The sequence below is a fragment of the Pygoscelis adeliae genome, unplaced genomic scaffold (assembly GCF_000699105.1).
Source record: "Pygoscelis adeliae isolate BGI_AS28 unplaced genomic scaffold, ASM69910v1 Scaffold188, whole genome shotgun sequence".
Lineage (NCBI taxonomy): Eukaryota > Metazoa > Chordata > Aves > Sphenisciformes > Spheniscidae > Pygoscelis > Pygoscelis adeliae.
In genome coordinates this window covers 647,428-675,047 of record NW_008825304.1, presented here as the reverse complement: position 1 = coordinate 675,047, position 27,620 = coordinate 647,428, and the positions used below count along the sequence as shown (strand labels likewise).

General features: G+C 43.2%; 1 protein-coding gene across 1 annotated transcript in view; it reads right to left on the bottom strand.

Annotated features, from left to right (window-relative positions):
• RALGAPA2 (Ral GTPase activating protein, alpha subunit 2 (catalytic)) overlaps positions 1-27,620 on the bottom strand; it is a 194,040-nt gene that overhangs the window by 4,214 nt on the left and 162,206 nt on the right. The window contains 2 exon segments of the mRNA XM_009330132.1: positions 171-210; positions 10,963-11,084. Coding sequence (XP_009328407.1) covers positions 206-210; positions 10,963-11,084 — 127 coding nt within the window. The 3' untranslated portion in view covers positions 171-205.

Sequence of the window (27,620 nt, the reverse complement as noted above, 5' to 3'; positions counted from 1 at the left end):
GAGAGGGGGCGGTGGCGACAGGGACAGGCAGAGACAGCCCCGGAGAGCCCCAGAGCCGCCGCAGCTGCGCACTGAGCACAGGAGGAGGAAGAGGAGGAGGAGGAGGAGAGCTGTTAGTGATGGAGCACAACGCCAGCAGCAGCGGGGCCTGCGGGAAGCATCGCTCTTACCTGCAGCAATTACCGTAACGAGACCATTACATATTCTAATCTAAAGGGAGAGAACACAAAATCATATAAATACAGGAACAGTACACCCGTCGCGCTCGTGTGAAGGTCAGGCCGGCTGCTTGCGGGCGCCCAGCACAGCGGAAACTGGCCGCGGGCGTCATGGCAAACACAGCACGCAGTGGGCACCAGTTGTAAGGGCAACTCATGATCGAAAGTTCACCTCAATACCCTTAGGGACCTGGAGAGAAATGGGTACCCACAGGCTTTTTCCTTGCCCCTGTCGGTCTGTTGATTGAAAAACTAGAGGAAGGAAACGTTGGCAAAAATTGGAACGAATGATCGTCTCCCTTCAACTTGTGCCAAACTTGCCAATACAGTATCGTGGGACTTCAGCAGCCTCTTACTTCAGCTACGCTTCCAACACTGTTAGTGGTCACACAATTTCAAACCTAAACCGCTATTACACTGTAGGCAGGTTAAAAAATCCAGAAAGTGAACCACATACGTATAGTTGGGCCACATAAACTTCCCACCAACGGAAAGTCACTGGTATATGCAAAACCACATCATGGGCAGTCGTACGCCTGCACGCAAATAAGACGCACGTGAATGACGGATCAGATGCCTCTGCCATCCCTTACAGGTACAAATGCTTTACGGTGATGAAGGCTTTAAGCTTTTAAAATATGTTCCTTGCAGGAGGGGATTAAAAATTCAGTTAGTAATATAGACAAAAATGCACTTTAAATGAAGAGTTACCTTTTGGAAAGCTAGAGATAGATAGCTTATTTTATTTTAAATCTACTGAACAGAACAAATCTGGTTTCTCATACACCACCAGGGCATGTGCTCTAGGAAAAAAAGATCTTTTAGCAGTTTCTCTTCTCCTTGTGAAGCAGATGAACACTCCTGAAAGCAAAGTAACTCCCTCTCCCCACTCCTCAGCATATACAAAGCACAGCAATATTGGTACTGATGATGGCGAAACATCTTCTCGGACTTCCTATGGAGAAACCAGGCAGGACCTCTGCCAGGGCAAGAGCGATACAGCGCTGTCATCGTGCAGCTGCACTACTGGGGGGTCCAACTCCTCACCAAAACTGGCTGAACCCTCCTCAGGGACACCACATGCAGAAAACCGAAACTAAACGCATCTTCTTTGTTAGCTCCCTCACTGGTGCAGTAACACTAGAGGTTTTTTTCCTTCCCCCCCCAAACCAACCAACCCACCATAAGGCCACAGTGTTTCTGTGGTTGAAAATCATCTTTTCAAGTTGACAATGTGTTCAGCAACAGCATTTAATGAGTACAGCAGGTACCTCACACAGCTTTACAAGACACGGGATCCTTACTGATGTGCTGCAAAGCTGCTGAGTTTGCTTTTAAGAACTACGACAACAAAAAGGGTGTAATTTGTGTATTATAACGCTACTGAAAATTTAATGAAAGAGACAGCGACTGACTGCTGTGAAGATTTCCCACAGAAAGTATTTGATAAAACTAGGCGGTAGGCTACTATTTCTCCTGCACCTGCCCGTCCCTCACCCCCATCCCCATCCCCATGCGCAAGTAGGAAAACCCTTCAAGCCTGTCACCATGTTCACGCACACGTTTAAAGGGCTACTACAGAACCCTGAAATTAGGTTCATTTTTTTGACATGATCTCTGCAGAATTATTCTGCGCTCCCTCTGAAGCTGGGCACTGCTCCAGACCCAACCGTTGTTAGCGAGGGGCAAGCGACACCTAACGAACTCCTCCCTGAGTGTGGCTGTGGCCACCCACCCCCTTAGAGCACCGTGGAAAAGCAGCACCCCGCAGCACTGAGATGGCGTTTTCCTTTTCCCTTATTGCCCTTGCTAATCTGGGAGGAACTGATCTGACGAACTAAGCACGAGGCTATTGCTCTTACTTGGTAAACGTTTCTATCGCATGAGAAAAAGACAAGAAAGGTGGGTCTTAATGTGTAACTCAAGTATGTAAAAACAGATTACATATCATGTGTGATCATTGAGGATTTTGAAGCTTTATAATTGAGAAGACCCATGAAGTTTTCACACAGGCCATGACCTATCCCCCCCCCAATTGACCTATCAGCCATGACAGGTCTGTGGAAATCTTTGTTTTCTTTCCCAGTAAATGTGAAGGTAATAAAATTCCAGAGAGAATCATACCAGTAAATCCGCTTAGCATTTTGACATGCTCTGCTTTCCACTCACAAGGACAGGCTGAAAATACAATACGAGCAGCATCCTGAGCCTGCACGTTCAGGGAAGTGTATTTTGAAGAAATTATCATTGAATAAAAGCAGTGGCTGTGTTTATGCAAACACACACACGTTCAATGGTCTGAAATGCAGATATAACAACCAACTGCATTAAGGATGCAGGAGATCAAATGATTGGAACTGCATTTACATCACGTGGCCCTTTGGTGCCTTGTCGTGTTTGGTATGAGCTGTTAAAATATTTCATATTTTGTAACGAGTGACAGCTGTGTTAAAGCTGCATTGAGATCTTTCATTTATCTTACGTCTTTGAGCAAACCCCAAAGGCTATGTGGTTTGACCCCAGCAGCGACAGAGGGGATCCCCTGGAAGAACAGGCGGGTGTTCTGGCTGGAAGCCACCGAAGGCTGGCAGCTGGGCAATGGCACGAAACATCACTTGTCCGTTGTATTTGGAGATTCTTTCTATCAGCTGAATTTACACAGTCCCTTTTCCCCCCAAACCCACGAAAATGCTGCAGAAGAAAGAAGGATGTTCGAGCTGACTGTCCCAAACCTGCACCAGCAGCACAGCCTCAGGCCGGAGGGGGATGAAGGCTGCTCTTTGGAAGGCGTCGGGGGGACAGCTCAGCCCTGCCTGCGCTGGAGAGCCAGCGCCGCAGAGGTCAGGCTGTGCTTGCAGGGCCAGCAGAAGTCAAGGGCAGTTTTTGTACCTGCTTCCCCTGACCAGATCGGACCCTAAGTGAGGCGCTGCAACAGCCGAAACATTGGCAAATGAGGAGGTTTGCTCCACTGTTGTTTGGTTATGAAAAATAAAAAAAGTAGTACCTTGAAAAGCTATAACTGAAGCAGTAAGAAGCTGAAACTACAGGTTAATCAAGGGTGGAAACAACCTTAAAAAAAAGCACTCACAGCTCCTAGCACAGGTGACGAGTGCTTGACACCATCTCATACCCAGCCTTGATTGTTTTAGAGATTTGGAAATAAACCCCAAATGTACACATCAAAATTCTAATTAGTCGTGACTTGGAGCAGCCGCTAATTAGTTCTGCACTGGTCAGGCAGCCAGAGGGACCACAGCAAGTGTTAGTGGTTATTTCTCCTTTGCATCCAGGCATATAACACGTAGCGCAGCCTTAAACCACCGCCCAAAGCCTCCCGCCCGGGCGCCAGCAGCCTGCGGCGGGCAGGACAGCTCTGCACGGGCTCTCTCCTCCGCCGTGGCTGCAGGGCTGACATGCGTCAGTGCAGAGGAAAAATGCAAAGGGGCCACATTGCCTGGAGCTTTCTCGCAAGCTGACAGCTCGAGCAGCTGGAGCTGTCACCCGGCAGAAGAGAGAGGCCCGTCAAACTAATATTTTTTCCCATCCCAGCGCTGATTGCTAGGGAGGAAGCCTTCCCTTGCCATCTCCTCTCCTGGAGATTGTAGCTGGGAGAGCTCCCTCTGAGACAATCAATTAAATGGAAAAAAGAAAGGGCCCAGGCTGAGAGCCCTGATGTTGCTCTCGCACCCTCTCCGCTGTAGATCCTGAGGTTACGCTGGGCTTGAGGGAGAAGCAACCCCAGCACCTACACAGCCTTGGGGGACAGGTCCAGGCTGTATGCCCTCCCAGGTGGTGGGCAAAGGGAAAAACTGCCCTGGCACCCAAAGCAGTCTGCAACTGCTTTGCAGGGAGCTACAAAGTAATGATGCGACTTCCTCACCATTCTGCACAGATTTGTACACTTCTGAAGCAGGCCTGGTCATCCCGGTGTAAATTTACATCAGACTGCTCAAGTCAGAGGAGCTATAGGGGGTACAGAGCTGATGCCACCTAACGAGTCATGGTATTTACTACGACTTTGCCCTATTTAATAATAGACCATTTCTAGCCCTTACAGGGACGCTAAGAATTTTACTAATTCAAGAAAGCATTTCTCTTTCATGAAAAAATGCAAACTATCATACTGTCAACGTGCATAACCTTCGACCTTTTAAAAACATAAAGGGTCTGACCAAGGCACAGGAGCGGACCCATGGTGTATTGAGGATGCAGGAGCTTCCTTTTTATTCCTTAGCATGTAACTACCCGCAAGGTGTTTAAACTCTTCAGGCTGCTAAATGCATGAGTAGATTAATGAATTAAGGAAGACACCACAGCCTGGAAACGATTTTCACTCACTGCCTGAGTCCGAAAGAGGAAAAACAGTGCTTCTGATTTCTAGTGTGGTCTTTGCAACCCTAGCAAATACTCCTGTGGGAGGAGGGATGCACTTCCACTCGGTCATTGCTTCATCATTCAGCAAAATTATGATTTTGTTTATTGCATCCATGTGTCATCAGAGAAATCATTGTGATTTCTCAGTTTCGCCATTAAAAGATCCAGAAAGCGCATCAGAATTGCTCTGTCATGTTATTTGAATACGCTCATGCGGGTTTCCCTAAGTGCGAAGGAAGGAAGGAGGTAATGGAAAATATGAAATGGATTTATTCCGTGTGTCTCGCTGAAAGGCATCTCTGGGGAGAAAGGGTAAATTTTGGGTTTCTGCAGAACAGCCTGACTTTCCTCCTTCATTAAATCAGGTAATTACGCTTGATTAAATTGAAAATTTCATTTGGCACCTTTTCATTCTCTGCTATCAAGCAGCTACCATGGGCCAAGAGACAATTTCACCAAGCAGGAAAGGACCATCCACCACCGGGCTCTGCTTCTTCGCGATACTGAGATGCAGACAGAGCCTCAGCGAGTTCTTAGGTGAGCTGGCAGCTACCATGGAGGGAACACAGTGATGGGAGACCTCCGTATTTCTGAGCCAAGGGTTTTGAGGCTGGCAGTGATGGAGATGGTTATGAAACTGCCGTTCCTGCTGGCAAGTACAAGTTAGGAGTTACACGCACGCGACAGCACGGTGCTGAAAGCCGCCCCAGAGCAGCGTTCAGTTGCCGGGCACTGCATGTTCCTGTGGTGGCGAGAAAGTCCAGGTGGGCGGTAGCTCTGTGGAAGAGGGGCAGGAAAATCACACACAGATCACTGATAACCACGACCACGGCGGTAAGGAGCCCCTCCTGACTCCGCTTGTGCAGATTCAGGATCCCTCCGAAGGCAGCCCGAGCAGCTGGCTGGGATAGGCTGCTAACCCAGCAGCGAAAGATGCTCTAGTTTGCCGAAGACCAGCTGCAAGAACTACCTGGATTAAATAGAGAGGGGAAGCAGGCCAGGTCCCTGCACGTCCTCCTGAATACTCTTCAGAGGGAAGGGGAAAAAAAAAAACCCAACCACCTTGAGTCTTGCCTCCTTTGGTAACTCTTCCCACTCCTCTGCTCCACCTCCCTAAGCTTTTCCTCTTTGTTTACTGCCTGGACAACCTCTACAATTGCAACGTCTGGCACCTATGATTGCACATTTTCCTTCTCACCTACTGAGAACTACGTTTATGCAGACCTCGTAATGAGCTCTGTGCTAATGACTTAACTTCTTGTGCTTCCTTCCACATTGGAGGGCAACACCTGTACTGGAAAAGGAAGGATTTGGCACAGAGGTTCAAGCCCGCGTCAAAGCGCCGTGTGTAGCTCCACAGCAGCATCCCGGTCCGGCCGGTAACAATTGCCAGATGATTTCAGCACCGCCTCTTCTCACAGTGGAAACAGCTGAGCAGTGCGCTCCTAGCTGCCAGGGTAGTCTGGAATTTTCTAAGTCCCAGTTACTAGAAACTGATTTTTCAGTTTCGGACAACACTGTCATATTGATCAAACCCAACACTTGGCATGTGCCGCTTATGCTGTAATATCATGGCACAGCTACTCCTTTTCAGATGTGTATTTTTTAAATATTCAGCTCCATCCGGCTTCCCTAAAAATATGCAAAATATTATACGGAACCTGGAGAGACTTTTATTCCACCTTGCACACAGAACTCGCAAAACATCCTACAGATTTTCAAGGAAAATGCACAGACAAAGAAGTAAAAAAACCCAGAAAAACAAACCAAACAAAACCAAAATGAATCATTGCTCAGTTAGCATTAAAAAGAATGTAAGTCTGTTTAAGACAACAGTTACTTGGGGTTTGTTTCTGTCAAAAATATATTTTAAAATTACATTTGAAATATTCCTTTTGCTTTAAAGCGGGAAAGATAAAGCTCAGCACCTAGCAAAAAGTGTTTTAAAATAAACCAAATCTTGTTTGTTGTACATTCAAGTATTTTCTACAAGAAATTTATGCATGTAAAAGTCTGGAGACAAAAGAAAAGCATGTGTCACCTTTCCAACAAAAAGGCTGCAAAATCTCAGTTTTATGTAAATAAGCAGGCATGGCTTCCAAGGCTTTAAAACCAGGGAATGCTGCAAACGTCTATAGTTCCTCAACTCAAGTGTTGCTCCTGGGCAATGCTATAATATTCATTAAAGAATCCATTTATCAACAGATACCACATGTCAGAGTTTTCCAGCACAGTTTTCCTGACACGCCACTGAAAACGATGCTTTAAAAAAATTAAAATGGAAAGCAATAATCCGAGATGCTTTTGCCTGCCGTTTCATTCCACAATAGCTATTAGCAACTAAAAAAGCAAAGATTTACACTATATCCTTTCTGATAACGTCAAGCATTATGCTTTATTTTCCAAATCATTAGCATGCACAAGAATGACCTCATGGTGAACAGATGCACTTGGATATGGCAGTGATTAGATCAGTCCTCTCAGCAGTCAAGTGTGCCCATTTCAATTAACCCTTTGAAGCACTAACTGCAAGTCTACGCTGCTGAAAAGCAGGTTTGTCGGTTCTCTTGAAAGTAGAAATCTACCCTTGTAAGTATAAAACCCTCAAATATAAATCTTTCTCTGGTGGAAAAGTTATCTCTTTTCCTTTCTAGAATATCCAACTCCTTCCGTTTTCTAAGGGTTAACACGATTCTGGCTTCTGATCTTAAATGAAAAAAACAAACAACAAACGCTTTTTAGTCAGCAGAGGTAATTAAAGTTGGAACGCTTTTGAATCTGTTTGTCCCTGTTTCATTTTTATGATTTTTTTAAAGAACACACAAGTATTTTGTTGAATAACTGTTTTTCTTTTTGGCTGAGGGAGCAAGAACAGAAAAAGATAGCAGCTTAAAACCCCGTCCTCTAAAATGAGAGAAATCTGCAGAGGGAAAGGATAAGAATAATTCAATAGTGTTGGATTACTGAGGATTTCCTGGGCTGACTCTCATACCGAGCCTAATTAAAATACAGCATGTAATGTACCAGTTTAACAACAAAGGACCGTATTCTCATCTTTTGTTCCTAATCTGCACATCCCCTAAATGAGTTCAGGGATGTCCATTCTGCCTACCAGGCTGCACTTTCAATGTTTAAGATATACAGGACTGTCTGTCTATGATACATATAGGGAGTTTAAGGCTCTACTTCTGAAAACAGCAAAGGAGGTCAATTGGACGATTTTCGTGCATAAAATGTAGCACCTGCAAGACTATTTGTGATATGGGAGACTAAGCCAGGGCATACTTCAAGAAACCCACATGCCATCTGAATCTAGGGAAGCATCCCTAGAGGCAGTATCAGAAAACATAAAAACATTTAGTTCAAATAGATATATCATAGTTAATAATACACCAATAATGTGTGTCATTAACAGCTACATATTCAATTCATTTAATGGTCTTGATTTGCTTCTTATACTGTGTTAACTACTAAAAACAATCTTAATTTTAATAAAAACCGTACTTACTCATTGACCCTTTCTGTTGTGCACATGTATACACAGCTATGACAGGATTACAATTAGGTGGTATTAAGAATAAGATCAGAGGAGAATTAATCTTAAATTTACCTGAAAAGTTTAAGCAAGGCAGGGTTAGTAGGATCAGCTGGCTTGTTACTTGAGAAGGGGAAACACAGACCTGTGTCAGCTCCATACATTTATTGCTCTGTGATTCATTTTTTCTGTTTCAGAATAGAAATTCCCCTTTTACATGAAGAAAAATGCCATCCATATTTCTTAAGTGGCAGACAGCTGATTTTGCAGGCATAGGACAGGTCAATCTATGCTCGGAGGAGGTCTAACTGCCCGCGGCATGAGGGAACAGGCTGCACGCTGGAAAATGCAGAGCTGCTGCCGTTCACAGCCCGAGACCGTCCTGCTTGCCCCTGGCTGTGCCCACGCCGACGGGGGAACTGGCAGCTCCAGAATAGTTTTTCATCCCTTTCTAATCATTAACAGGGATGAAGAGATGGCTGCGAACTTAGTCAAATTGTACCCGAGCTGGTTCTTTCTTTATTCCCGGATGCTGCCGGTACATTTGTAGTACCCCGCCAATCTAAACCGCAATAAACATGGAAACAGGCAAGGCTGAGGCAGATGCTCGTGATCCGAACGCAGCTCTGCACAAGGCTCCCTGCTCGCGGGACGGGGACTCGCCCGAGCGGCGGCTGCCGCCCACGGCTGGCAACAGCGGCTGAGTTAGGAGGCTTACATTCAGCCTCCTTGCTGATTGCCAGGATGGCATTTGATGGAAAAGACATCCTAATGGCAACGACTGACACAGCTCTTGGTAATATTCGACTAAATATGCAAGTAAGTCAGTAGGTAACGTGAGGAGACTCTCTGAAGCAAAGATTTTTATGCCAGAAGTCATGACTGGCCTCCGGTTTCTTTGTGAGCATGAAATAAATTCTGGCGTTCGGAAGTCTGAAAATCAGGACATGACTGTGGCAGGTTTTACTCTTAAAAAAAAATAAAATAATGAAATCATAAAAACGCATCCAGGTACTAATGATTTGACAGTGTTCTGAAAAACTTAAGTAGATATTAGGAAACATTTTGAATATTTTTGGCATACAAAATATATCACAGACTTCAGAAAGTATGACTACGGTATTATCAGATGAATCTGTCCTTGCTTGACAAACTAAATTTATATATAGTAAGATCACTGCGTGCTGTAAGAAGAACGTGAAAACTAAATACAATTATGCATAGAGCAAAGCATTTAAAATATATCAATATATCTACATTTTTATTTGCTGATACGTCAACAGATAAATGATTCAAAGTGCTAACAACACTGGGCATGAAATCTACATTTCTATTGAAACTGATACATTTTTTTTGTCTCAGGCTTTTGGCAGAGTGTATAAAAGAATTTAATTCACAGCTGTTCTACTTTTTAATGTAGAAAACATTAATCAAAGCTTTAAGTTTTAAGCTTTTCTAATGTTGTTTAGTATTCCAGTTCAACAAAGATCAATAGAGGCCATCCCTGTGTTTCTTGACGCCTCTCCAGGAAGCAGAGGCGCGATTATGTAAATAGCACCGGTTCCCCTTTACTTCTGCCAGCTTGCTTATCTCCAAAGCCTTCTGCCTGCTGCTACTGGCGACCAATGCAAGGACATGCATATACCTCTTATCTCCTAACAAAGCTCTGAAAGCTCGAGGATTGGAGCCAGTAACGTTAAACAATGATGCACGGCTGATTTTATTTGTAAGTGATTTATTTTAGTAAATTTAATTTCTTCCTTCAATTTTTCAGTTTAGATGGAAGATACTTGCTAACAAGTCAGGCTAAAGAGAAATAGAGCAGATGTCCTGCAACATTTATATAGGTTTGAAATAATCTATTAAACAATCCGAAAGAGTAGCAGGGGATAATAAGAAAGTGCCAGTTTCACCCTATGAGTGTAAAAAAGGGATTAAGGAATCTTTGTTAAAGAGTCCAACACACGGTGACCATATACTTTTTGGAGGCTGGAGAAACAAATCTTGAGGGTACTAGAAATCTGCATTTCAGAGTCAAAGCTTCCTGTCAGGAGACGCTTATTTAAACTCAAATAAAACAGCAAAGTAGCAGTTCATATCTTACTGACTGCATGCTAACTTAAAATCTCGATCGGGCACATAAGGAATAAATTCACAGAGGTCAGCATTACATTTTCATCTTTCAGTAGGGCTGATGAATGATGATCAGCATTCATGTGTGTGTATATACATATACACATGCACTCACGTACGTATATCTATACATATATTAAAAAAAAACCCCAAACAGGTTCCAGGCCAGGTGTTGGAAGGAAGCCTGAAATTTGCTCATCTATATTTAAGGGAAATGTTAGCATACTGCACGCTGCTATGATTTTCTAACAGAACACCGTTCTTACATTTCTTTTGCATTAATCCCTGACCCTGGTATCTCAGCAGCATAATCCCCGTTTAGCATTAGTAGCAACGGCTTCTACTGTGAGGAACTATTTTTCGATAAGTAAGCACTGATTCAGGCATAGCTTTTGAACAACATATTCCCAGCTCAGCAAGAAACCCACACTCCTGAATGAACCAGAGCACATTACTGAGAGAAAGTTCATTAACCTTGCTAGATTCGGGGGTTAACAGGATAGCTGAAGAAAGGAGCAGAGTGAATAGCTCTGATGCAAAACAAATTAAAATGAATGTCATCATTCCTTTTGATATTCATTAGTTGATTCAGGGGAAGAATGGTCTTCTTAAATTTGCAAGCATTTATCTACAAAAAACAGGTGTACATCTGCTGCTCAAGTGCTTCTTAGTGCTAAAGAAGAATAACGTGCAGAGACTCACCAGTTCCACCGAGGGAGTAGCTGGGAGAGGGAGAAAAGACCTGAGCGGCAAAATCCTCAAATGTCATTACTTCTTTGTGGTTCTGGATTATTGCTTCGAGATACAGAGCTCTTTCTTCATAACTGCAATGACCAGGTTAAGGAAACGTGTGTGCAGAATTAAATGCTGTTACGCAACGTCCACGAACACCAGCACTTCAGATCCACAGCAACACTAACCAGGCTGTACGTGGGCACGGAAAAGAGGGGACCAAAACTGCCCAGTGCTGCTTAACAGTTCTGAACGCGAGCAACAAGGAGTGAACACACTTACTGGCTTGAAATTAAGGGTAATACTTTTTAGCTTCATGAAGGAAAAGCAGTGACTCAGTAGATCTGACAGATTGCTAAAGTTACCGAGGGCAGAAACAAACCCCCCAGATTGCAGGCTTTTTAGAACCGAAACCCAACTTTAACAGACAAGCTATGGCATTATGGAAAGTTCCTGGTACACAATTTTCCTATTACAATGACCCTGTCAGACTAGAAAAATTATTAGATTGGAGAAACAAGCTACAAGACAGAGGAGAAACCTCCCCACATACTTATTTGATCACTGTACTCCTTAAAAGAAATTAACCGTAATAAACACAACTCCTGAAAGCGTGAAGTTTATATTTAAGGCAGGTGCTAGAAAGTGTAATCTTATGTATCCTAAATAAACAATGCACATCGGAAAAAACCACCCCACAACTTGCATGCATTATAGTCTGCATAATGCAGACAACAAAGCAATCTAAAATCAAGACTATTGCCTTTTAATTAAAACTCGGCAACCTGGAACACACAGCATTCAAATGTGTAATCAAAAACCAGTCACCAATAAAACTTACAAGCGTAACAAGCTGAAGCAACTTTCCAGCTGTCTTAATAGGACCCCTGCTTGCGGCAGCTTTTCACAGCGGAGAAAGCAAATCTTTTCCTTTTGTGTGCAGCTTCTGTTTTCTCAGAAGGTGAATCATACACTTCCAATAACAGGATAACGTCTGAAACAAATCTACAATGGGCTGAAGAACCTCACGTATGACTTTATGAATTAACGCTCGCAGGAGCCAGTATGACATCTCATTCTCCGTTTCCTCATTTAAAACAAAAGTTTTCGGATCCTCATTGTGTTTCTGTTACGGGGAAATGCATTCTAACTCTGCAAGACTGTTATGTGGGAGCAAAGGCCAATTTAAATTTAGAAATTAGGAGCAGCAAGAATAACACCAGTGACAACATAATGCAGGTGAGGGTATTTAAAATTGAAAAGCATTACTAATTAATATTGAAGTGCCATTTGTGACTTTCATTACATTAACAAAAACACTCTGAAACAGTATTAAAAAAAAAAAAAGTCAGAGTAAAGCGGTACTTAAAAACAGGACGCAATGGTCTAGTGTTCTACCTCAAGGGGAATAAACAAAGCGCATCTTAATTGCATGCAAGTTCCTATAGGCATAGTGGTAAAAAAGAAAAAAAAAGAATTTTGCTTTTAATGCTAGCAGAGGACGATTGATATGTGATAAATCTTCTTATAAACTTCCCGTGGAAGCCTGAAGAAAGAAAATCAATACATAGCATTTCAGAGTTTGCACCTGCTGACAGCGTTATTTGCTTAGTTTTTCTCTCTCTTTTCCCTAAGCCCAGGAGAACACATTCCTGATAGCGCAAGCATTAGCCCGCCTGCGTTTGGGGCTGCCTCCCTATTATGGGCTGAACTCCTGATGACTCTTGTTAATGAATAGGCTGCCAAACTTCCTAGGAGAGGAGGCACACGCCTGGGCCCTATTCTAAAGGGACTGACGGATGCCATTCACGTCTGGCGAACAGCCCCTCCGACACGGAGCTGGCACGTGCTGGCGCAGCGGGAACAGACCCAGGCGTGACAAATTACTGAAAGGGCTCGGCTAAACTTGCGGCTGACGACCACCTGAGCCTGCGGACCGGCCATCAGCGCTCGATTCATTGCGCAGCCTTTTAGGCTGCGGTCTGCTTGTGGGCCCGCTTTAAACAAGGCAGAGAGACTATAAAGGCTTTTCATGCTATGCCTAATAATATCCTGCTGTTTAATGAAAGACCTTGCACATCTAACACATAAGCATACAATGCGCAGAACAACTGCTAACACACCAGAAGTTTGTACCGATTTTGCTAAATATTGCACGGAAAAAGAGAGTGAGGAGATTTTGACTAGGTTAGCTTTACATCTCGTAAAATCCTTATTTATGAGATGGAAGACGCCCCTAACCACACAGAAGACCGGAAAAAAAACCACTCAGCCAAACAGCTGGGCAGCTACAAGAGAGGCATCTGAAAAATAAGAGACTGAACTGAGTTTAAGCCAAGGTCCAGAGAGCTGTGCAGATCAATCAGCAGCTTTAGAGGCGTACGAGGAAGATCCCAATTCAGTGGGATCTTCTGCCGCTCTTGCAGATTAAAAAGCTGAAAGCGGTAGGTGCGGATACCACAGACTCAGCGAGGAAGACCGCTGCATAAACCAGCTTCACTTCACCACCACCCTTCTCAGCTCAGCGCACTCCTTATGTCTCTCCCAGGCTCCCCTAAGAACAACTACCAGGAGCATCAAACAGCAGCGTGCCTCCTGCCATACGGGCAGTGAGCGAGATGCTCGTACTAATTTTCACTTACAGCCTAATCTAAAAAGCATTAAGTCACTGCAGGAAAACTGAACTAAACTCTCTGCTATCTCTATTTTAATACATACACATATTAGGGAAAACAGTTTGGATTCATTAAAAAAAGAAAAAAGTCAACTAAAGTTTTACCAAAGTTTAGGAATTTTAATGGAGGCATTAGGAACGTAATAAACAAGCTGTAAAGTACCCTCTGAAAAATACCTCCAGCCTGTAAATATAGGTCAAGAAAGCAGCATGACATCACGAATACTATCTGATCTCTCACACAAAATCTTTGTTCTGTAACTTATTCAAGTTGCGCTTCTTGAATGCAAACAAAACCACCATTTTGCTACTTAATTGTGTTTATGTCAGAATCTTCTGTAGGCATCACCACGTTAGTCACCTGTCAGATACCGTGGAGTCCCAAGTAATGTATTTTGAGGATCCGAGAGAACATAACATACCCGAAGAATAATATGAGATAGATGGGGAGGCGAAGGAGAAGACTCAGCATTTCAACACCATTTGTACAGGAGCAGTCTGAAACAGTAATTTTCAATTGCAACCTCAAGAAACATCGTATTTATCACCACGTAAGAACGCTTTCATCCAGATAATCACTAATGTAATACTTGATCTGTCAAAACTGCAGCCCTTGTAAATGTGCTATGCCTTCATCCTTAAGAACCAGTGATGTGACTTACTTACATGTTAGAACGTTAAGCTGAATCTTTTTCGTATGAAATTTGTGTCATCTCTCTCCTGTGAGCTTTCAGCATAGCGTATCTGACACAAAGATGCCCACAAATGCTAAGCCTCGTTGCATTATTTAGATCAAGCCAATATGCACAGAGCACCATATAAACTACTCCTTTTTAAAAAATGCAACTCATATATCAGCAAACTCCCATTCCCAGGTCATTGCTATGCTCTGGGTCGAGAAGGGCCAGGAAAAAGCTTGAAGTGCCTGGCTGGCTTTTCTACAGAAGCCTCAAGGCTAGATTGCTGAAGTGAAGCATGCAAATCATTTTCTGAAGATGGCCTGGCTGCAGAGAGGATGGGTTATGATCTTGAACCCTACCCCGGTGAAGAAGCTGGACAGCTGGCTTCCCTGATTAACTAAGCCCCCATTTATCTGAAGGTTCTGGGCGTCCCCTGAGATCTTCAGATAAATGGAGTTATACTAGACATTCAAAGGAGCTGATCAAAAGCAGCCTCTTTTAATATGTATGGCAATTTGACCCACCTCTTCAATGACTGAATATTTTTACATTTCGCTTCTACCAAGGCAAAATGTTTTCAATGGGCACAAACAATTTTATTTATTTCATATATTAAATAATGTAGAGAGCCATGACAAGGTGTGAATTATTGACCATGAATATATATAACTGTGGAAGAGCAGAAATTTAGCTCCAATTTGCATACAGCAATCAAATCTCAGTATTTGAATATTATAAGCTTTTATAAATGCTTTAGCAGTTTCTCAATTTTTTTAATAGTTCAACCATACAATGTAAGCTGTTTGAAAAAAAACATTAAAATGCTAAGATTAACTATTTGCAATAAACCATGTCATCTTATTGCAAGCAGTAGGATGATCCGTGAAGTTCTGTGGTGAAACACACGCAGGACCTCCTTCCAGATGGAGAATCCAAAAGAAGACAAAAGGTAGAATTTTTTGAAAATTCACCAGAGACGCAGGTACCAGCCAGTGCACGGCTCTGACCTACAAGCACCACCTCCACATTTAACCTCTACAACATAGAGCCGGTTTCAGACACACGGTTTAAAACGTAAAGACTTTGAAAAGCCTTCAAAGTCCTCATCACCAGTGTTCTGCAGGTGAACTGAGCCATCCCGGGGTCAAGATCTGTCCAACGTTTCCCTCTCTGCACATACACAAAACGTTAAACCATAAATAACTACGTATTTAGAAAGAGGGGGAACACAGAAGACGATTATTCAAACAGATCCTGAAAATTTAGAACTTTTGCTTGTTAAACTTAACTCTGTGCTGACCTCAAGCAAAAATATCAGCTACCCATCACTGCTGATGGTAATGGCCAGCAATTCCTTCCCCACACTATTTTTAGAAAATAAAAACATTTTGGCAACATTTATATACTCTCACTAACATATGGAAACAACTGTGTAGTTTGTTGACACAGCACTCTCTTCATACAAATAAAAGACAAAATTATTTGTGGGTTTGTGAACAGGCAAAGAGAGAATTGACTGGCTACTCTCCACAGCTCGTTGTTTGTAGCGTGCCAGTGCCAAGGGGCTTTAGTCCCAGGACTGGAACCCAACCGCTCAGGTCCATGGAGAGCACACACTAAAATGACTGTTCCTCCGGCTCCAGAGGGACTGCCAAGGAAGTTAATGCGGACTATTGGCATGCACCTATTGCAATTCCCATCTGTCATGTGAATCCCACCCTGAGAAGGGCTTTCGGGGCATCTGGCCAGTGGAGAAGCTGAAAGTATAGAGGTAGACAGCTCTTTCCAGCCCATCAGACATCAAGGCTGTCTACATGTCCACATGCCAATTCCTTCTTCCACCCAACTAGGGAGACTTGAAGAAAATCTTCGAACTTATGCAAGAAGGTATGTTTCCCGTATCTACGCTAGAGCTTTCCAACCTCACCAGTGCTTATACAGGTGATCACACAGGTAGTGTGGGGACAAGAGAAGGAAAACCTGTTTTGCACATAGCCGATTCCTTGGGCAGGCTTGCCAGACTCTAAGGCAGAGGAAATACAGGGCTGTGGTGAACTTCTGTTTTACTGATTGCCCTTTCAAGATTTCAGTACCAAAGAACTACTGGTAAGTCATTTCTGACCATTACACGTACTTCAGTATCCTCCTGATTTGTAACATAAGAACTAAAGATGGTTCCACAAAAAGGGTTTGCTCCTGACACCATGATAGCGGTTTTGAAAACAAACAAGAACATAAATGTTTGGGACTTACCAAAGTAGAATAAAGCAGGGACCATAAAATTGAGGTTAACATAAATGTATTGGTAGATTACCTTTATGCACCTAATTGTCCTCCTTAAGCTCTGAACAGGACTGAGTTACTGTGCTTTTAAAATGTTGTGATAGGCAATTTCAGTGTGAAATTCAATATGATTGATTGGGCTTGCCATCATTTATGGTCTAGTGACCGTCACAACTGCATAAACTTAACTGAAAACTTTTGGGGGAATTTTAGTAACACATATCCTTCATTGAACAGGTGCATTTAAACTATACCTGTCAACAACTGCAGATTTATGTGCTTTTTTTAAACCAAAGCATCTGAAATTAAAACTTTTCAGAGTGATGCATGTCTTAAACTGGTCAGCGTAACATGTAAGACATGTATTAGATGAGGCTGACTCTGTATAGCTGTCCCAACTCAAACCAACAGTTTTGTGCGAGAGGGGAGTGAGATTGGCCACCTTGCCCCGTGGTCGGCCCCCAAGAAGGCCATCTGTCTGCGACTCAGCCGGGGGAGGCAGGGCTCGATGCTCTCCCTCAGCACAGCAGGGCCGGCTGGTGCCAGGGCTGCTGTTCCTCCTCCTTATCCAGAACGGGCAGATGATCCTCTGCTGCCAAAACCAAGAGCTCATCCTCTCCGCAGCATAATTTTCTTCTGCTCTGCCACCCCTCAGTGCAGAATTGCACAGACAGGCAGCCCTCTTTCACTGCTGTGCAGGGGGGACTTGAGGGAGGATTTCCAGTCACGGGGGATGGCCGGAGCCCAGAACACCCTGGTGTACAAGAGATGTGACTCTCACTGAAACCGACAGGTATGGAGAGGTTTTCAAATGGATTTCTCGTTTGTGGAGCGTTTGCCCAGTGCCTCGGCACTGTGTCTGGAGCTCTGCCACCTCCCTCCCGCTAAGCGGGGCCTGGGTCTTTGCACAGGATTACAAAAGAATCTCAGTCCTGACTGATGGAGATGGGGCTTCAGAGACTGCCATAACACAGAATAAAAAATAACCTGTAATTGCTTCAAGTAACATGGCAGACAGCTACAGCATTTTCCAACATGCACTGTGCAATTCATTTGTTTCCTCACAGACGGTCGCCATTAATTGCTTTGAAGAGGAAAGTGAAACAAAACAACAACAAAAACGCGTTTCACATGGTTTCAAACCATCTCTGTGGAAATCAAGTAACGTAACAGCAAAATCATACTGAAGGTGCCCCGAGGCAAAAACCTCCAGCTCATGCTCTTCTGTGCGGAGCCCCGCTCTGGCGCTTGCTCTTGGCTCCCGTTGCTTGTTAGGTAGCACGTTGCCCAAGGTGTGCTGCGAACCACCAGTCTGGCAGAAGCACTCGCCTGCCGCTCTGGGATATCAAGAATATGTGGCACATTAGTCATGCCAAGTGCTTCAGGGAAAAATTTTGCATTTATTATGAATAAGGCAGAAAACAAGCTTTCATCTTAATTTACTCCTCCTCCTCCTTGTGGGAAGCCCCTGGGAGCAGATACATTGTACCATTACAGACCAGTCACTTCATAGTAGGAGTGAAGGAACAGTGGGTTACTTTCCTGATATAATACAATTCTGTAATTTAACGGCACTCATGTTTATCCCTATCTGAAGCTTTTTTAATTCTCATGTAGAGTACTTGTGATGATCTCCTACCAGGTATTCCAACAGATACCTGCTCTGTTGGAAAAAAGAAAAGTTAGAAATGCACCTCATCTCCTTTATTAGCTTTGTTCTCATTGAGATCGTTCCTAATACAGCAGAAAAGAAACACTACAGCAGTGCACAAACCACTGGCAAAACTACCAAACACGCCTGTGCCTAGAAAAATGGCATTGTACATTTTGCATTGTACAGTCAGCCCTCTGCATATCCAAGGTCCATTTAGCAGCTGTACTCCATACTTCGCCATACTGATAAGGCTTTGATTAAAATATTTCAATTGATTAAAATGATAACATAATTGCCTATTATCAGTTTGTGCAGCAGAAGCCTGAACTGGTAAATCATCCCACAGGGCACACAACGATTTAACCACCAAGAAGCTATTTCTGAAAGAGTTCTGTATCGCAAGAACTATCGTATCTTCAGTTATACAAGTTTTTGGCCAGCAAATTAGTGGGGCATGTTTCCCCCAATATATATTTTCTCTAGAAGTATCCATATAGTTCCCTATCCTATCCTGAGAGATACCCTAAAGGGACAGAAGCTGCTCAGGTCTAATTGAAAGTCACCTTCCCAGTGCTCCAAGGCAGAGAGATGTAGAGGTCCTCCCTCCTGAGAGCGGTGGGGTGAGTTATCTTCTGGCCATCTCCTCCAGCAAAGTACTTATTCACCCAGGGAAATAACCTGGAGACTGCAAAATTAAAGATAGATGGGAGAGGCCCAGAGAACGGAGGGTCGAGAAGATCTGCTGGTCTCCCCGAGGCAGCGCAGGCTGCAGGAAGAGATGGACCTTCAGAAGAACCTCATTAAGAGCAGAGCCTGGCCATGTCTTGCCTTTGCCTATGCACTGAGCGGGAGCTTATGAAAGGGAGCTGCTGTTACGCAGAGCCTTCGCCGTACAGGTCTAGAAGGAAAGCTGCCCGATGACTGCAGAAGACAAATCCCTAGGTCGTATTTTCAGAGAGCTCATTATAACACCGTAGCTGTCCCATTTTATCAGTGTATGTACAGCTGCCGATGCTCATGTTCTGCAATTATCTGGCTTGTTCCACAAACGGGGTGATCATCAAGGGATAAATAACTGGAGGAAAGGTCACATGTTACCGAGCAATGCTTCCCCCGTGCTTTGTTGCAGTCTTAATTTTATTCAAACACTAACAAAATGCACCTATTTCAGTAATTCCACTAATGAGCTGTTACTTTTGGACATCTTAGAAAAAGGGCAAAGGTACAAAGGTTCAATTATTTGTCATTTACTTATGCCTTCCAGTTCCTTCAAATTGGCTGCTTGAACACACAGGGATAATATACTATCCTTGGTCTACTATTGTTAGCCACATACCAGCAATACTATCGCCTTTTACTTTTATTATCCTCTTTGTTACAGCATGTGTGTGTTACAGAGAAGGGGAGGCTTCTTTTGAAAGCTTGAGTATTTTTCCACTAAAACAGTATTCTAATAATTTTTTGTTTGTGAACAGCAGCAGTAGGATTTTCAGAACCATTAAAAGTTGCCTACACCACCCTTTGGGAGGGATGGTAAAACTCCTGACAGCTTTTATCAGGCAAATCTTGAGAACTTTTGAAAACATCCACCCTGTAATAACAGCAATAAAGACCGACGAATACAAAGCCACATGCAAGACTGTGAATCGATGTCCTTCCCCAACATGCAATCACTTCAGAGGTATCACTCAAGTGGTTGCAGAAATGATGGCTTATGAAGACAGATGCTGTACTGCATTAAAAGCCTCCCCAAAACTTTGTGCAGGAAAAAACCAGGCCTGTTTGCCTTGGGTGGTCAGCATTGGTAATTCTCATTCTTCAGAGAAAAAAAGTGACCGAGTGACTGAACCCTTAGGAGAAGAGACTGCTTAGGAGACGGCAGTGCTGTTTTGGAGCTACAAACCTGAAAGCCGCAAACCATTACTAGCGGGGTTTATATATATTGTGCATCTGGCTTCTGCTTAACGTGGGTGCTTGCTCAGAGCCTGCGGACTGCACCGTGTGGGTCAGGTTAAGGGGAAAATTGTTAACTCAATAATTTTTGCAGCATGTGTGGACCAAATATTTAATTAAAGTCAGACCTGGTGTGTGCTATCACACAATATAGCTGATCTGAATGTGCAACATAAAGACATTGTCCACCAGCGTTTGCGATTAATTCACAACTTACAGATGGCCATGCCACGTGGGTATTATTCAGCGTATTCCAAGTGCGAGACCCTCACAGGTAGCTTGGATGACCTGATGGAAACTAAAGGACCAGAACATGCTAAGTGAGAAACAAATATGCTATATCCACACAAATAAATTAAATATGCTGAGGAATGCTCTGGCACTTCACCTATTTTGTATGGAGCACCTTGCATTCATGCTATTAATTTTTTTTAGTTTCCAAAGCAGGATAGCTATGTCCAAACATTTTACACTTAAGAAGAGAGAAAGCCATACAGATGGGGATTATTACTACCTTCATTTTACAGAGGACGTAGGTACAGAGAGACTGAAAAATGTATTTAGAAGTTACACAGGATGATTTTGTGCTTAAGGAACTAGAGATTAACTTGGGTCTCAATTTTTTTTTTCCCCTTAACAGATTTCCTGTCTCTCCTGTTTTAACAATTTAAAAAAATGTAAATGATATATTTTTAAAACACTTCTGCTAACTTTAGAAAAGTAAAAGTGACTCTAATTAGGATTTTTTTTTATGAATAGGAATTCTGTAGTTTTAAAATCTTAAGTAGAACTCGTTTCATTTTTGCAAAGCTAGAAATTCTCTCTCTCTCCTAAGATAAAGCATCCATTTTTGGTAGCAATAGCAGACTGCAAAATACCCAAACCTTTGGTTAGTCTTGGACTTTAGCATCTTTAGCTTTGGGCCACATACATGTATTAACTGGGGAATCAAGTTCGGGGGAGAAGCAGAAACAGTTTTTCTGGTAGCTTATTGTTTGCATTTGACAGCTGTTGGAAACTGCTTACATGCTGGAAATATTAATAGTCTTGATGGAGATAAGTGAGGCAGGCAGGCAGGAATTAGAAGAGCTGTTTATCACATGGCTCTCCTATATGGTTGCAACTTCCTCTGGACAAGTCAGATAATACAATTTGGTCCTAAAACACGCGCAGCAGATAGTGGAATGTTTACTTGGAGCCGTAATCAGAAAATAAAGCAGCATGGTTAAGTAAGTGAAAGCCTTGCGCCTTCTTGTTAAATGCTGGGCTGTTCCTGGAGGTTTACGCAGCCGCAGCAATTACTTTCCAAGTCTACACAGGGGGGAAGGAGAGAATCTTTTCTCCTTCCTACGGACCTTGTTTCAGTGAGTTATGCTTCTGTACCTCATTATTAGATTGCTGTAATGTCCTATACGTGTACCTTTACCCTCAGGGCACGCAAAAACAAAGCTGATACAGAATGCAGCTGCCTGCTTATTAAGCAAGAACCCATGTTGGGAGCACAGCTAGCCACTCGGCCAGGATCCGCACTGCTTCCCCGTGATGAAATTCCAGGTGGAGCTCAGAGGGATCCTGCGAACCTCCAAATCCCGAGGTGGTGGAGCCCGGGCAGCCGGGGGACCTCCTCCTGGGGATGCTCTGCAGTGAGCGCAGCCTGTGCCGAACACAGTCCGGGCTGCAATTCTCTCACCATAAATGAGCTGCTAGTGGGGGAATACTCAGCTAGCTAGACCAGATCTCCCTATCTTTTACTCAGACTTTTAGGAAAGGCGCAGACTTGCCTGCAAGGTCTGTGAGTTTATTTTATTAATAATATCAGTTGATGACAAAATGCTGTTGGTAGTCACTTATATCTTAAAATTTTATAATAAAAAAAGACAGTCCATAAAAGCATAAGAAAGAGGCTTATAAAAGTTTTTGAAAATGTGTTGTTATACTTTGGTCATTGCACATATGAAAATACACAAACACACAAATATATACATATAGACTTACAGGCACATGTGTGTCTATTTAAACGCATGCGCCTGTGTACCCTTCTCAGTATATTTTAACATTACTACACTTATTGCCATCACATTCTCCAAATGCAAGCATATTCACCTGAAGTCAGAAATGTCACCAAACTAGTACACTGCCTCTTAAAAAATTCAAATGCCACATCAGCTCTACTCCTCAGCCCACTCTGTTATATAGTGCACCTTGAGAAAGGGTACAGGTCACTGCATTTCCTCAGAGTCCATATTTTCAAGCTCCATCACAGCAGTACGAAAGTGAATATACAGTTAAGAATCTCCCAGACTAACAGCATACTCAAAACCATTCAAAAACTGAATATACCAGCAATAACCTAACTCATTCTCAGCTTTGAAAATTAAACGACCAGAGACAGGGGAAGAGGAAGATAATGACAGATTCATAATTCAAAATTCTTGAGAACTGTCGTCCTGGTTTCGGCTGGGATAGAGTTAATTTTCTTCCTAGTAGCTGGTACAGCGCTGTGTTTTGGATTTAGGATGAGAATAACGTTGATAACACACCGATGTTTTAGTTGTTGCTGAGCAGTGCTTACACTAGTCAAGGACTTTTCAGCCCCTCATGCCCTGCCAGCGAGAAGCTGGGAGGGGGCACAGCCAGGACAGCTGACCCAAAGTGGCCAAGGGGATATTCCATACCATACGACGTCATGCTCAGTATGTAAACTGGGGGGAGTTGGACAGGGGGGAGCGACCGCTGCTCGGGAACTGGCTGGGCATCGGTCAGCGGGTGGTGAGCAACTGCATTGTGCATCACTTGTTTTGTATCTTCTTTTATCATTATTTTCCCTTCCTTTTCTGACCTTTTAAACTGTCTTTATCTCAACCCACGTATTTTACTTCCCCCCCAGTTCTCTCCCCCATCCCACTGGAGAGGGGAGAGTGAGCGAATGGCTGTGTGGTGTTTAGCTACCTGCCGGGTTAAACCACAACAACTGTTCATCAGACTCACAAGACAATTAAGTAACTTGCAAGATAATTTTGCTACAGTAAATCAGAAATCAACTTTTGTCTCAACATTACATTTAAATGAGAAGGGAAAGCAAGCAGAAATTATCAAAATACTTCCCTGCACATTCACTTCAGAAATCTGGATGCTTTGTAAGTTGAAAAAGGGATAATTACTGACAGCTTGAAGACGACAAGCAGTGCAAAGGCAGGAAAACACTTGCAAAATAGTTGACATATCTGAAGAGAGGAATCTGGTTCACCCAGCTACACGCCAACCATCTCTTGAGGTAGAGCACACCAACCCTTGCGGGCAGCTGGGTGGCAGAGGGGGTCCCCGCGGGCAGGGGGTGCTGAGGACAGCTCCTGCGCCGTGTCACCCTACCAAAACTGCGCCCCGCTCCCCACAGACCCCCGCCAGACCATGCAAAACGAGAGGACGTCTTCGAGCAATCTTGATCCAAAGCACCTTTCAAAAGCACAGAACCTTCCTCCGTAAACTAGCTGGCCTTTTCTCTAAAGAAGCATCAAAATTGCCTTACCTGGGAAACACCTGCATTACTGACTGCGGTTTTGTGAAACCGCAACGCTCCTTGCAGTGAAACCAACACATGCCTGGGCGTGATTAATGAACATATAACACACTCTTGACACAATGCTCTAAGTTGCTTACTAATTTACTAGATAGCTAAACACGCAGCCCTGCAGAATGGTGAGATGAGATGATAAAATTACCTAGAAAATCTGTGTTAAACAGGGAGGAGTCCACACTTCATTGTGTATTTGCATATATTACTTTCAGGGGCAGGGAGAAGGGGCTGGCAATTGCAGACTCATAAATCAGCTGAGATTATATTCATCTACAAATTTGCAGGTAAAAGTCTGTGTTTCAAGTTTCTGAGCAAGATGCTAAAAGTGTTATTTAAATGGTGCATATACGCCAAGGAAAAGTCAGGAGACCATTGTTAGCTACATGAACAAAAGGAAATGCCTTTCTTGATTTTAAATAAATTGAAACAAAAATTGTAATTCAGTTAGTTTTGAATCAGTCTTTTTGCCCACAGTGACAGCAGCAAGCTGTCTGCTAAACTGACCTGCATCACACACACATCTTGTTGATGGGAGAATCTATGCCTTAAATGAAGGAGTAAAAAGTACTGTAAGCCTGATGAGAGGTAATGAATGAACTACTCCATTGCTTATAAGAATATAATACTCAGTGTATCACTTGCACAAATATATTTGATTTCTTGATATTCAGTAGTGATGTTTCCAGCTCTTTGAAATTAAATGTTTTCCAAATGTAAATCCTTGGAAAGCTTAATTTTTCTGAATATACAAGGTTTTACAAACTGTGAAGCAGTTATTTGCAAACATTTATATTTATTATTTGTTTTTAAAAGGATATACCATAAAGGATCTTAACACATAATCTAGAAAAAAATAAACTGAAATACCTTTAATCAAGCAGGATTCCTGCTCCCCACCCAGAACGAGTGCAACGACACTGATTTCTAAGAGTGCATACTGTCCCACGGCCAAAGGGCATTGTGTGCGCGTGAGACTGGCCGCACTGAGTTGTTGATGAGCAGCACACAGACATATGGGATTCCTGGAATTTACCGGTATGGGATTTCACCTCCCGTTGCACACGTACAAAGGTCACCTTTGCGCCTTGGATATAACCGATAGACTCACAATCTCTCCTTCAAATTCTCACTCTTTGGTTAAAGGAAAATCCTTTCAGATTAATTTATAATCATATTTTTTTCACCTACTAAAGGTTAATAAACCATCGCTGTCAGTTTGATAAGAGTATAAGGATCAGGCAGCTACAACCATAACAAAATATAATTACACAAAATAATTTTGCCCCTTCTAGTTTATTACAGATCTTTTCATTATTTCTGGGACTAACACTAAATGGCTCGGTTTCAGGTCTATTATACTTGATAATTTACATTCATTACAATCAGGGATAGGTAACTGTGGGGCTTATTATCACATCCATTACGAGTGACACCATTTGCAAGATGCTCAACACTAAATGTACTTGTTGCTGCAGTGATACAGGCTGGGAAATTGCTCTACACTAGAGGATAGGAAGAAAGAACAAATGAGAAAAAGACCACCAAGAAATCAGTGGGATGGCCCAGCTTTAAATTAAAAAAAAAAAAAAAAGAGGGGAAGGTTTAAAATTATAATCTGACATATTCATAACTGTTGTAGATATTCCAAAGCAGAGACCCAGGGACTGAGCAAGGGATCTCCTGGGCACGGGGCTCTGAGTAATAGAGACAACACATCGAAAAACATCTTCTGAGGTCTGATTTTGTGAACCGTGAGGCCACAAGAGCTTTCTGGAGGCTTAATTTCAAGCCAATACTTTCGTGCTGCCCCCTTTTCGTTCCGTATGAGCCCCCGTAACTCCCGCTCTACCTGCCCACCAGGGAGCCCCAGGAGCGGGGTCCCTGCCTGGCAGCCGTCCCCACTCCTCGCCCCAGCCGCCCAGCGCAATCATGCTGTTTATTCCTCTGCAACAATCAGGCAGGCACAGCACAACACCTGGTACTCCGGTCCGGGGCCCTCCTTGGCAGCTGACTGTGAAATCTCCCTGCCAGGTGGTTGCACTTCAATTACATTAGCTAGGCATTGTAGGGTTAACAAGTATCCAGAGGAAATCTTTTATTCATATAACACAGTATGCCTTTTGTTGATCTTTGAATAATGTTGCTCAAAATCCATTAAATTAAAATACTCTTTCAAGCACACAGCCTGCAACAGGTACAGCAGTACGTACCCACCACTGTCTGCTCACGCAGCATTGTCATGGGCACACAGCCATTTCAGGAAAATTTGATCCCCAAAAGCAGATGATTAAGTCAGCATTTGAAATAACATTTTTTTCCCTGGAAGTGACCTCTCAGTAGGAGGAATGGATTCCCCTTTCATTGCATAGCTCAGCCAGTGTGCATGCTGTGATGTCTCTCCGTTTCCCCAAAGGAGTAAATTAAAATTCTGGCGCATGTTTATGAAATCTGCTTTTTTTACTTATAAAGTGGGGGTGGGGGGTGGAATGGGGAGGGAAGGAAGCAAAACTGAAAATGTAAGCAACTCCTTCACAAAAAGGCTAGTTAATGCAATAGTTTCACTGCTGCTAACTTCTAAACGTTCTACTGTTTCTAAAAAAATTTCCTCATATGTTTTAAGCAACTCAAGTTGGCCATAGAGTCTTATCATCACATTTAATTACGGGGCAAGAAGTGAGCTAATGACTGAGCTGTATGATATACTATTTAAACAACAAAGTTCTAAATTCAAGCACAAGAGAAATTATGGTGAAAATGGAGAGTACTAGGGAGGATGCCAAAGGGCTGTTTGGGTGGCTACGCAGCCCTAGCTGACAGTCACTGTTTTAATACCTAGGACTAGTCAGTTTTAAACTAACTTTAAAAAAATGTGAGAGTAAGACTCAACCAGAAAACAGACTATTGTATGCAGGTAATATAATGCTCAGAGGAACAAGAACAGAAGTACCGAAAACTGCCCCGAGACAGTACAAAAGAAAAACTACTTCTGCGTATAGGAAGAAATTAGATTATAGAAACAATGTGAAGGGCTTTGAAAAACCAGCAAGGTGGTCAGAACGAACAGATGAAGTGCCACTGGAGTCCTTTCCAGATCAGGGCATTTAGTCTGTGTTTTCAAATTAAAAGCTATTAAAGCGTACTGCATCACTAGAGACAGGCTGGAGTTGGGCTATGGAAGCTGCACATGACAGGGGAAAGAGGTGGAATGACCCGCCCCTGTGGTGAAGACCCCCCAGGTGCTCTGAAGATCAGGGTCGCACAAATACAACGGGGAAAGTGTCAGTGAGCAATTCTGCTGCACAAGCAATGGGGCGTTGGCAAAGGCTTTACGCTCCTGCCCATCACCAAGGTGTCTGGGTTATGGAGTACACACTTCCACCGCGATGAGATTATGGCCGATTCACAGAATGGCAGCACTTTGTTAAAACAGAAAATTAATCTGATTTGAGAGGGCAAACAAGTGAGCTAGTGCTGCCATAGAGAAAGCTATGATGCAGAGTGGAAATCCTACACGAGAGTCAGAAGCAACTTCTGCTCACGCTTCCTGTGAGCCAGCACCAGGCAGGAGAAGTGGATGACAACTGGTGACAACTGCGTAGCTCTGGTCCCCTTCTCCAAGGCTATCAAAAAACCCGCGTCAGAGCCCCCAGTGAAAGAGCGGAGCTGTTCTGCTCTGCACAGCCCTTTCCATCTGCTTCCTGCCAGATCTTTTTGACACATCTCATTTTCCAGACAGCACAGAAGCGCTCTTTTGTGTACAGTGTTGAAGATGACCACAAATCACCTAATGGGCTGACCCTTCCCCGGCAT